At 40.5% G+C, this 12,834-nt stretch overlaps 1 protein-coding gene across 6 annotated transcripts in view; it reads right to left on the reverse strand.

The window, feature by feature from the left end:
- GOLGA1 (golgin A1) overlaps positions 1-12,834 on the reverse strand; it is a 51,004-nt gene that overhangs the window by 24,561 nt on the left and 13,609 nt on the right. For 5 of the 6 annotated variants that reach the window (XM_079113781.1, XM_079113783.1, XM_079113779.1 and 2 more), the window contains exons 7-12: positions 12,020-12,052; positions 9,234-9,362; positions 8,375-8,544; positions 7,606-7,717; positions 4,010-4,135; positions 1,094-1,189 (exon numbers count right to left, since the gene is read on the reverse strand). In XM_079113781.1, the coding sequence (XP_078969907.1) occupies positions 1,094-1,189; positions 4,010-4,135; positions 7,606-7,717; positions 8,375-8,544; positions 9,234-9,362; positions 12,020-12,052 (666 nt within the window). The remainder of the gene's footprint in view (positions 1-1,093; positions 1,190-4,009; positions 4,136-7,605; positions 7,718-8,374; positions 8,545-9,233; positions 9,363-12,019; positions 12,053-12,834) is intronic. The other variant, XM_079113782.1, reaches the window with a different exon arrangement.

The raw sequence follows: 12,834 nt of genomic DNA on the forward strand, positions 1-12,834 counted from the left end.
AACAGATTAGTTTAGAACTGAAAATGACAAAATATTAGGAACTAGACTGTACAATGGAATCCTTCCAATGAAATAAAAGACTGAAATACCTGAAGAAAAATAAGCACACAATATGAATTGACAATACCAAAAGTAGAAACCCCAAGAGACTAGCAGTCATATAGTGATGGTCAAACTCATTAATAATCTTGGCAATGAAAATAAAGCAATCACTTCACAATAAATAAACTGGTAAAAACTACAAGGCTATGAAATGCCAATGCTGGAAAAGGCAGAAATGCAGATTAGAAACCTCATGCTTGTTGGAGAAGGAAAGCCAGGTGCAGATCTTTGGGAACAATCTTGTCCTACTTAGTCACATTTTCTATCACCCTTAAGGAGATGGAACAGGTCAGTCATTGCAGTGTAATCTGTGCTAGCCAGAAGAGTGAGGCAGTCTGGATATCTACCAGGTAACAGATAACTACACAGTAGAGTAGGTAAGAACAAGCAGCAGGCATGGACAGAAGACAGAGCAGTTGAAGGTAAAGGAGAAGACAAATCAATAGTTGTATCATTTACAGAGATTAAAAAAACATGGCCAGGCACAGTGGCGCACACCTATAATCCAAGCAACTCAGGAGACTGAAGGAGGAGGATTGCAAGTTCGAGGTCAGCTTCAGCAACTTAGCAAGACTCTGTTTCAAAATAAAAAAAATTATAAGGTCTGGGGATATAGCTCAGTGGTAAAGTACCCCTGGATCAATCCCAGTACCAATAAGCAAAACAAACAAACCCGCACATGCACATGTAACAATGCTACCCAATTTAGGGCAACTGCACAATAAAAGGGTCTAAATTAACCACATTCAAGTGGTTTCAAGTGGTTTCCTATAGGAGGGAGGCCAATGGGAATAAAAAGCAATCAATAACCAAGAGAAAATTTTGTGTGGAGCAATGATGGTAATGTGGCAAGAGTAAAGAAAATAACCCTGTATAAGACCCAAAAAGTAAACGCTTGAAATGGTAGAGCTGAACAGGGGATACTTGGCCGCACCACATCAATCAGTTGGTTCCACCCAAACATAGGGCACGCTGAGAGTAAGATCAGTACCCGAGTCTCTAGGACGTCAATGGCCTTGGCCTGACTACTTCTGGCTGCCAAAAGCTGCTGCCTGGTATCCTCCAAATTCTGTTCAGCAACAATTTTCTGTAAGTTGAAAAACAAGTAAAAGAAAATAGTCATTTCTTAGAAGGCTGAGGCAGAAGGATCACAAATTTAAGGCTAGCCTGGGCAACTTAGCAAGACCCTGTCTCAAAATAAAATAATACGAAAAAGAAAATAGTCATTTCTCCACTGAGTAAGTATTTACTGATGCCTACAACATACCATGCTTTGTGCCAGGTACAGGGACACATACCCACTGAAAACCCCAGCAAACTGAGGTATAATTCACATATCATTTACAGTACCCACAGATAAATTTGGCACAGTTCTTTGTTCCTGAGGCTGGGGCAAATGACTAACAACAATAACAAAATTATACAGCAGAATGCAGTAAGTGTCTGCACAGAGGGTACATGGCTGGGGAGACAAGGCTGCAGGGTAAGTGGCAGTTCCTAACTGAAAGGCAGACAGGGCAGGGAGCATCCAGGGCAGAGGGTGTTGACAGAGACAAGAGCTTGCTATGTTCAAGGAACTGCAACTCCTCACAAGTCAAGTGATGATGGGCTTAGGTCAAGAATTGAGACTACAAAGTTGGGCAAAGGGCTGGTTAACAAGAGGGCTTTTAATGCTGCAAAAAGAAGTTTGAGCCAAGTGCAGAGGCACATGCCTATAATCCCAGAGACTCAGGAGGATGAGGCCGGAAAACAGCAAGTTTGAGGCCAGGCTGAGCAACTTAGTGATACCCTGACTTAAAAAATAAAAAGGGCTGGGGATATAACTCAGTGGTGAAGTGCAACGGGTTTAATCTCCAGTATTGGAAAAAAAAAGTTGAAACTTTATTCTGTACACAACATTTTTCAAAGTAGGGCCTTCCAAACCCTAGCATTAGATTTACCAGGGGTAGTTAGTTAAACTTGAAGCCTTATTTCGGGCCTACTGAAATGAGCATTTCTCAGGGTAGGGTCAGAGACACACACTTTAAGCAAACTCTCAAGTAACCCCTAGGCACTCTATAATAATGACGACTACAGAAAAATTATTTTTTGTACTAGGTATTGAACCCAGTATGCTTTACCACTGAGGCACATCCCCAGTCCAATTTACCTTTTGAGAGAGGGTCTTGCTAAGTTACTTAGGGCCTTGCTTGACTGCTGAGTTTGGCCTAGAGCTTATGATCCTCCTGCCTCAGTTTCCCAAGTAGGCTGGACTATAGGCATGCACCACAGCACCCAGACACAAAAATGTTTATCATATTAATAGAGGACATGGTACTAGACCCTATTATGTTCCAATCATCAGTCTAAGCACCTGACATGTTGTCACCTATCTAATCCTAACAATAATTCCGTGTTTGGTACAATAATAACTTTAACAGAAAAGGAAACAGACAGAGATTAAATTACTTGCTGTAAGTCACATGCTAGGAAGTAAAAGAAGCAAGATATGAACACAGACATCTCATTCTAGAAATTCAGAACCCCCAGTATACTCACTGTAGACTGTTTAAGGGAATTGTGGAAGATGTTTAAGGGAGTGATATGGTCAGAAGTGCTGTTTAGGAAGGTCGGTTTGGCAGTAAGGTAGAAGACTGTGTCAGAGGGTGAAGGAGAGGCTGATGCTGGACAGCCAGTCTGGAGACGTCATGCACACTAGGCTAGCATTCTGGAAGCCCTGAAGTACAACAGTGGCAGGAGAGATGGAGTTATTCAGTTTTAATTGGAGATAGTAAATGAGGGTCTATTCTAGGCTGACCCTAAGGGCCTGACTTTGTCATGATGGGGTCAATCACTGGGATACAAAAAGGAGCAGGGACAGAACACAGGCAGAGAATGACCTAAGACCTGAGGAGAAAGTTTATCTGCGATCACTGGGCAAAAGGCCAATCTATTCAACAGCCCCCTCAGCAGAGGTACGTCCATTACCCAAGGTAATTTTTGCTCATGCCAAAGGAAGATGGTAACTATTATTTTCTTTGCCCAACAGAGAAGGAAGCAGGGTGGGGAAGGGAACAGGGCAGGAAGACAACTCAGCTCAAGTGGAGGTAAAAATCACTAGGTGACCAGGGAGGGGGCCATCTGCTCACATGTATCTCTGAACAAAGCTCTTCTCTTTCCTAAGAAGCACACAAGGGGGCAGAAGACTATGTTTTTGTTTGTTTTGTTTTTTTGTGATTCTAGGGATTGAATCCAGGGGTGTTCTATCACTAAGCTACAACCCCAGCCATTTTGTTTTTTTATTTAGGGTCTGGCTAATTTGCAGCTGGCCTTGACCTTGTAATCCATCTGTCTCAGTCTCCTGAGTTGCTGGGCTGTTACAGGTGTGCACTACCAAATCTGGCCCCAAGGCTGTTTTGATGAAAGCAGGACAATCTAAAGTAGAAGAAGTGCCATGATGCATGCCTGTAGGCCCAGACACTCAGGAGGCTAAGGCAGGAATATAGCTTGACCACAGAAGTTTGGGGTCAGCGTAGGCAACAATGCAAGACCCCCATCTCCAAAACAAAAACAAAACCCCACAAAGTTGAAGAGAGCTCTCTTCTCATCAAGCTGCTTGCTGACCCTTTGACCCTCTGGCTCTGAAACTCTAGAACTTTTTTTTTTTTTTTTTTTTGGTGCTGGGGATTGAACCAGGGGCACTTTACCACTGAGCTACATCCCCAGCCCTTCTAATTTTTTATTTTGAAACAGTGTCTTGCTAAGTTTCCACAATGGTCTTGAATTTGCAATCCTCCTGCCTCAGCAGCCTGAGTCATTGGTATTAGAAGTGTGCACCACTGTGCGTGGCAAACTCTAGGGTCCACCGAACTCACCATAGCCACAGCACCTTTCCAACATCTACCTGCAGGCATGGGGTGAAAATTACCTCTCTCAGGAGTTCCTGCACGTGTTCTTCTCCTGATAAGTTCTGTTCCAGTCTCTTCTCCAAGGATGCGACCTTCTCTTGCAAATGTGTGATGACTTTTTCCTTCTCCTGAGTTTCAGCAGTGACCTGTGGGAGAAAGCAAAGGTCATACTGGACCATAAGCCCTCCCCCTTCCTTTCTGTCCCCTCCTGGGCCATCATGTTTACCTGGAGGTCTGTTCCCAACTGCACCCTAGAAAAGCTCACAGCCAGAAAATCTGCCCTGACAATGGGACACAGGAGATGCCAGATTAGAACCCAGTGATCCAGTTCAGTCTCAGTTCAGCAAAAAGCAAGCACTCAACCAGAATTAAGCAACTGATTGCCTGGGAAGGAAAAAAGCCACTGTTTGTCTGGTAGAGGCCCCAGAGCTAATCCCACCCAAGAAGATCCCAGTCTGTTCTGCTGGGGACCTACCGAACAATGCTTCTGGAAACAAATGATGGTATTTCCCTGGATTACAGCAGAGCTGCCCAGCTTGGCCCCAGATCAACAGTGACCACTTCAGTCTGTCTCCTTAGCAACGATGGCAGTGGTGGTGGGAGATAGAATTAACTTGGTTCCTTTCACTAATACCAACTTTATAATGTTGCTCAATGTCAGAACAGAGGATCCAGAAAGCTCTGAATATTCAGGTTCTCAGATCCTTAGTGATCCCACGTCCACTGAGGATGCATGCTTTCCTCTCCCATGAAGGCAGCATGGTAGCTGTCTCTCCCCATGGAGCTCACTAGCTCGCATTCACTCTGCTCACTCCAACCCTACGCTTCTGTTGCTCCATCTCAAGCAAGATATTCATGTTCAGCTTGCAACCCAGTTAAACCCACCTCAGAATAAGATGTAGTCATCTTTTGCCTAGGGTTCTGAGAAGCACCTGCTATTCTGAGTTGTTGCAGGGGTGAGAGTGGTGGTAGTGTGGAGGAGGCTAATAAATGATTCATGGTCTCACATTTCATTAAAGTTTTATCAGGCCTAAACTCTTATCTGTTATCTTCTGGGGACAGAGGGCCTGACCCACAAGAGCATGGAGGCTGGTGGTGGAGACAGATAAGCAAATGATTAGGTAGATGATAATACAACCATGCTGCAACAGGAGGACACACAAGGTGCTGTAAGGAAGAACCAGAGCAAGCCACCTGAACAGGCAAGTCCTTGTGGGAGGGTTTGGGAGAAGCACCAGCACTCTGGATAAAGGGCAGCAATGGGCAAAGAGGTAACAAAGCTCACCATGACCACAATGCTGGTGAGGATGGAAGAGCAGACAACAAACCCCAGGCCAGAAACTGGACAAGGCATATGCAAGCCAGAGAGTTTACAAAAGATGGTGGTAGCTGTTACCTATATGAAAAACTATGGTCAGGGCTGGGGTTGTAGTTCAGTGATGGAACACTTGCTGAACATGTGGGAGGCACTGGGTTTGATTCTCAGCACCACATAAAAATAAATAAAATAAAGAAAAAAAAAAAAACTACAGTCAAAAAGAATAAGACAGAAAACACAACAGAAAAATAGGCAAAAGCTTTGAGCTAACACTTCACAGAAGAGCATGAATAACCAATACACACATGAAAAGATGCTCAGCCTCACCAGTAATGTGGAAGAAGCAAATTAAAATGATGGTGAGAGTGGCTGGCTCAGTGGTAGATCGCTTGCCTGGCATGTGTGAGGCCCTGGGTTCAGTACTCAGCACCACATGTAAATAAATAAAATGGAACAAAAGACCTACTGACAACTAAAAAAAAAAAAAAAAAAAAAAAAATCATGGTGAGATCTCTCATATTCACCAGATTGGCAAAAATTAAAGTTCTGACAACTTTACATGTTGGCAAGGAAGCAGAAAAACTCCTGCTGCTGGTAGGAGTGTGTACATTATCATAATAACTATAGGAAAAACTGAACAGTAGCTCAAAAAGCTAAAAAGGCACACATTAATACGACCCATGCTTTTGTGTGTGTGTGTGTGATTATTGATTATGGTCTGACTGTTAAGTACCAAAAAAGGTAAGGGCAATTCTGCTCATCATGGTATTTCCAACAACCAGAGTAGAGCCCAGAATACAGTAAGGCTCCATGAACATTTTCAGGAAGAAAATATTAATGTAACCATCATGTGACCATAATCTGGACGTCCCCGAGCCTCGTTTTTCCAATTATAAAAGGGATGGATGGCTGTAACTGAAACTGAAGGGTCCCTGAGTCCCAGTGTTGCTTATCTATTATGCCCTTCCTCTACTGCCTCAAATAGAAGCTGGACCCTTCTGCCTTCTCTCTTCTCATTTCACATCCATCCTTCGCGCTTCAGTTTCTCCAGAATACACTTTAGACTCCCTAATTGTTTATCTTTTGCACTTGAAAAATCTAGTTCACTTTTTTGGGACTTGTGATTTTTCTTTTCTTGAGGGTATAGGAGGTTTGAGTTTTATAATGAAACTAAGTTTCTGAGGGACAATATATATGTCTAGATTTTAAGTTCATTAGGGCCCTTGTATCCTAGTTGCTCATTCATGGAAGATATATTTATTGAGTGCTTTCTATTTTGAAGTAACAAAATGTAGTAGAACAAGCCTAAATTTCTGAGTAAATCTTCAGTTAGAGGGCTGGGATATAGCTCAGCAGCAGAGCATTGTCTAGTGAGGTCTTGGGTTGTTTAACCTTCAGAATGCAAAAAAACAAAAAACAAAAAAAACCAAAAAACACATGGGTTAGAAGCCAACCTGATTACTTATTGTGTAACTCTGAACAAAGTATGTAACCTTATTTCCATTTAGGTATCTCTAAGTATGACAATACTTACTTAGGAAGGGGTATACAGACTTCAGTTTACATAATTCTTACTAGGTACTACACTATGCTGTAAATCTCTGCCTCATTTGAGAGAAGCATTTCTCAAGAGACCAGAAGAGGGTGTGTGGTACCATCTGACAGAGGCTGTTCTGTCACAGGAGAAGGTTGGGCTGTCAATGTCTGAAGGTAGCTGTTGGTACATAGAATCAAGAAGCCAGGAAAAACATTTGTTTCCAACGTAAGAAAGAACCATATGATACAAATTGTTCTGTACAAAATGACAATAAGAAACATAACTGAGAAACATTATTTAACACTCAATGTTTTTCCTATTGTTCATCTTTATATTCTTGGAATTTAGCACAGGCCTACAGCAAGACAGCAATAAATGTATGTTAACCAAATGAAAAATCAAGTTGTTAAGATATCAAATTGGATTAGAACCAAGTCTGTCAAAGGTAAAACTCTAGTCTACATCAACCACAGCTGTTTTTTTGTCCGTGTGGTACTTTAATTCATATAGTATGCCTTGAGAATTCCTGTCAGGACAATACTGTCTTCTTTCTCAGAAATTCTTATCCTGCTGGGTAGCCATTTCCATCTGAATGTGGCCTTGCTAGAACAGGAAGTAGGGCAATGTGGACTGCATGAGACACATATGTTTTAGCAGTTTCAGTTTCACATATGTTTCCCCAAGAGGGAAATTTCTGGTGGAATTAATTTCTAACCCCCATTTATGAACCTTAGGAATTAAGGTCCACTATTCATACTCACCTTTTGCAAATCAATGGAAAGCTGCTGAATGAATGCTTGGAGCTCTTGTTCCTTTTGTTCCAGGGCTGTGATCTTATTTTCTGCACCTGCGTTCGAAGCTGTCACATGATCTCTTCAGTGAAAGGAAGCAGACAATGAACAAATTTGGATATCTCATCTATGACACACTCTCCAAAGGAAAACTGCAGATGGTGCCTTATATATAAGGGCTGCAAATATTAGTAGCCACACGAAGGTTATCAATAGAAAAGACTACTTGGTTCTCTCTGAAGCAGAAGCCCAAAGACAAAAAGTCCACCCAGGTTTCAGCAAGAAATCCTAATCTGGGGCTGGGGTTGTGGCTCAGAGGAAGAGTGCTCACCTAGCATGTGTGAGGCATTGGGTTCAATTCTCAGCACCACAAATAATAAATAAAAAAATAAAGGTATTGTGTCCATCTACAACTAAAAAAATATATAGATATATTTTATACATATATATATATATATAACCTAATCTGTCTTTGCTTACTCATTAACTTTAAAATTAAAAGCATACTGTATTGCTCAGTAGGACTGGAATGGTTATGAGCCTAGACCCCTGAAGGGGAGAGAGGTTTGGGGTGGGATGGCATGGAAGGCCTGAGTCCTAGGCAGGAAAGGACAATCTAGAGGTGTTTGCCAGCACTGAGGTCAGAAAGTGTTGCGATGAGCAAGGAGGACAGGGGGTGGGCTACAGACAGAGTTACACCAACACTTCTTCCCAAGGGCCCCACAGACCAAGCAAGAACCTCTGCTCTTCCAGCGCTGAGTAGCGTCTCTGCAATTCTTTTAACTTCTGACTTAAGTCTGATGACATCTGATGGGAGGTCATCAACTCTTTCTGGGTCTGATGAAGTTCTCTGGATCGTGCCTCCAGCTCTTGCTCCATCTTTCCCAGGTTCTCTTCTTTTTTTAAAAGCTGATACAAACACATAAAGTCTCACTAAGCTACTGCTAAGAAATATACTTTAAAAAAATGAATACCCAAATTTTTATAACATTTCTGTGAAATTAGAAGGGGGCTGAGCTGATAGGGTGGACTTGCAGCTATTCAGGAGACTGAGGCAAGAAGATCATGAGTTGGTGGCCAGACTCTCTTATTTAAAAATAATAAAACAAAACAGAAGGTTATCCCTAGAACATAAGAAACAAATGAAAAAACAAACAAACAACAACAAAGTAAAACAAAGAAAAGAAGAAAAAGGAAATAGAACTTTCCCTTCTAAAAAAAAAAAAAAAATTCAAATGTGATAAACACTAAGAACTACTGGGGCTGGGCACAGTAATTCCAGTAACGCCTGTAATTCCAGAGGCTCGGGAGGCTGAGGCAGGAGGATTGCAAGTTTAAAGCCAGCTTTAGCAACTTAGTGAGGCTCTAAGCAATTTAGCAAGATGCTGATTCAAAATAAAAAATAAAAAGGGCTGGGGATATGGCTCAAGATTAAGCACCCCTGAGTTCAATCCCCAGTACCACAAAGAAACAACCCTCCAAACCTACTAGAGATTATCAGCAATCACAGTGATGATTAGCAAAACCAACAGTAAATAATCAAGGCTTCTTGTTCAGGAGTGTTATTCAGTACTGAACTTCTTAACAAAAGTGCATACCATGTGCTTTACTTTACTTAATTCCTGTTGCTGGAAACCCTCTAATTCATCCATTTCATCTCTCTTTTGAAAAAGATTCAAACTCTGGTTCTTCACTTCCTGTAGCTGAGCTGTCAAAAATCTTTTCTCCTATTTGGAAGAAGACATCAACTTAGACAATGAAAACATTAGAAATCTGTATTACACAAGTAGAATTCATAAGAAAGGCAAATCTAAAGGAAATCTCATGCCAATAGACAAAACCACAGGATTAACAGGAAGCATTACAGTAATATGACCAACATGGCATCACTTAGAGTCCTTCAGTTAAAAATAAACATTTTAAGCGATAATTGTGAATAAAGGGAATAAGAGCAACAATTACTTAAAACCTTGTTCTTAAGACAGCTTTGCAACTCCTGATACACATATTACATGCTGAACTGGCTGAAAACCATGAATAACTGGAGTGAGACTAAATGTCCTAAAAAACTATAGAATTTAGCAAGTAAAAGAAAAAAAGCAGGCAGGGCTGGTGTTGTGTCTCAGTGGTAGCGTGCTTATTTGGCATTGTGTGAGGCACTAGGTTCAATCCTCAGCACCACATAAAAATAAATAAGTAAAATAAAGGTATTGTGCCCATCTACAACTAAAAAAAAAAATTAAAAAAATTAGATTTGATTGGGGTGAGCAGGGTACTATTTCCTAAATGCTAGCTTTCCTAAGTACTAGGACTAACACTGCTGCTACAGTTTTTAATTTTGCTTTTTTGGGGTACCAGGGATTGAACTCAGGGGTGCTTATCACTGAGCCACATCCCAAGCCCTTTTTTATATTTTATTTAGAGACATGGTCTCACTGAATTACTTAGGGTCTCACTAAGTTGCTGAGGCTGGCTTTGAACTCGTGATCCTCCTGCCTCAGCCTCCTGAGTCACTGGGATTATAAGTGTGTGCCACTGCACCCAGTTACATTTTCTAATTCTTGATTGAAAAGAAATTTAGAGTCTCAAAGTAACACCTCTAAAAAGAGATGTTTCAAAGACCTACAAAGAAGTTCATTACTCTTTCATGGTCTAAAATATTTCCATAATCCCTCCTTTGAAAAAACAAGAGAAAATCCTCTTAGTAAACCAAGATTATATTTGGTTCAATCCTAAGTGGATCTCCTTTACCATAAATTTTAAAAGATACACATTTCAATGAGAATTTCACTTGTCATACACTAAGGGTTAATTTTTAGGACACGTAAACCTGCTGGGTGTGGTGGTGCATGCCTGTAATCCTAGCAACTTGGTAGGCTGAGGCAGGACGATTGCCAAGTTCAAAGCCAACTTTAGCAATTTAGCAAGACCCTCAGCAACTACGTACTAGACTGTGGAGATGTAGCTCAGTGGAAAAGTGTCCCTGGGTTCAATCCCCAACATTAAAGAAAAAACTAAATAAGAAAGAAGGCTTTACCCTAACTCTTATACCTCTATATTTAAGACCATCATTAACAATGTTCTGGAATTATTTTCCTTTTCCCTTTTTTTTTTTTTTTTGGTACTAGGGATTGAACCCAGGAGCACTTCACCACTCAGTCCCATCCCCACCCCTTTTTAATGTTTTATTTAGAGACAGGGTCTCACTGCGTTGCTCAGGGCCTCACTAAATTGCTGAGCTTGGCTTTGAACTGGTGATTCTCCTGTCTCAGCCTCCCAAGCCACTGGGATTATCGGTGTGCACCACCACCACTCAGCTTGGATTTATTTTCAAGTAGAACTTTCTTTGGAACTTGACTTTTTTGTACTCCTTCCTTACAGAATGCACAAAGAAAATCCTGGCTTAACTTGGTGTTTTATGGAAAGAATGGAGTTATAATACAACTAATTTGTCTAATAAAATTGACAGTGAACATACTTTGGAACTGAATATATCATTCTAAAAAAGAATTTTTCTACCATGAATAATAATTTAGGAAAGCAAGGAATGAATTAGGTAACAGCATATAATTTGTGTTGAAAGTGTTGGTTGTTGATTATTATAAAATTAAAATGTTTTTCCAATTGTAGGATTGAAATTTCATCTTCATGTTTATGTCTGAGAGTCAGAAACACATTACTTAAGGCACCTAAACAGTGGTATATAAGTTATGATCCTAGAATTCTCAGTTTTCCTCATCTCTGTCTAGCTAAGAGATTCCCTTCATTGTTCCATGCTGAGCCTTGAGAAATGTTCTCATTTCCCACATTCTATCAGGACAAGTTCCTAATGGATCAATCAGGGTCTCCACAGGAAACAATAGAGTCAAATTAGGTATTTTGAGGATGGGTTAATAAAGGGATGTATTAAAGTATGGGCCGGACAAGAAAGTCCCAAAGAGATAACATGCTAGTAACAGTTGGGGCCAAATGGATGAAGAGGTCACAAGAAACCTAGAGAGAGAAATGATGTCCAAAGATCCAACTAAACCTGTGACTTTTGGCCAAAGGATGCACGAAGCCCAAAGGGAGCATGTAAGGAGAAAGCTGGGGAATAAACATTCTGACTGAAATACCATGCATGAGGGCTGAACCCACTCAGAGGTCAGAGGGTACACAGAGAAGGGAAGAGAGGCGTCCATCAGGAAGAATAAACCAAAGGCATCCTGCACACCCACCAGGACAGAGGAAGGCACAAACTGTTCAAGTCAGTGTCAAATCCCACAGTGCCCTGTTCCAGGAGGTGGCAATGCAATCAGTATTGTATACTGGTTACTGAGAAAACATTTTCCAAGCACCAGAGACAAAATCAACATGAATGAGACAAAAATAAAGATGAACTAACCTTTTCAAGCAGATCCATCTTTTCTGACCATTCCTAAGACAAAACAAAACAAAAAGGTAGTTTCCAGGGAAGAGTATCTGAAATACTAGAATTTTCAGAAATTAAAACATAATCTCCCATCACCCTCAAAGCAAGCAACCAACTAATGAACAATGAATTAAAAAACAAAAAACCAAAAAAAGGGAAAGAAACCAGGAAGAACTTGGTAATATTAAAAAAGTTAAGAGTCCTAAAGGAGAAGAAAATGATTTTATATAAAATTCTAGACACAAATATAAACCTGCAGATTTCTAAACAGGGCACCCGCACAAGGCTGTATCTGCTGTTTTCATGCAGCTTTTAGCTTATTCCTGAGAGTTTTCCCATGGGTACTGTTATTGTTTCTTGCTTCCTGGGAGTGGGTAGCTGGAACCAGCTGAGTTGGTAACTCTGCAACTGATATTTAGAAATGAATTTACTGAAAGTGGCAGGGAGGATTATCAGCAGTACCTGATAATTATTTTCCTTCTTATCTTGATTTAACTAACATGCTTTATGCCTTCTGTTATATGTCAAGGGAAAAGGAATGATACTCTTTATTTGATAACCATTTTTAAATGGGGAAAAATAATCACTGGTACAGAAGACTGGACTGTCTATAATCAGAATCTACCAATTTAAATTATTTCTTTATTTGTATATACTTGTACCATGGTTACCCACAGAGTATTGGTAATGATATTCTTTTTCTGAACAGAAAATGTGCTAGGAAATAAATCTACACTTTAAAACAAACTCATCACTGTATCTATTGTAGATAAAATTAATTATACATT

This window comes from Sciurus vulgaris (assembly GCF_902686455.1).
Source record: "Sciurus vulgaris genome assembly, chromosome: 15".
Classification (NCBI taxonomy): Eukaryota; Metazoa; Chordata; class Mammalia; order Rodentia; family Sciuridae; genus Sciurus; species Sciurus vulgaris.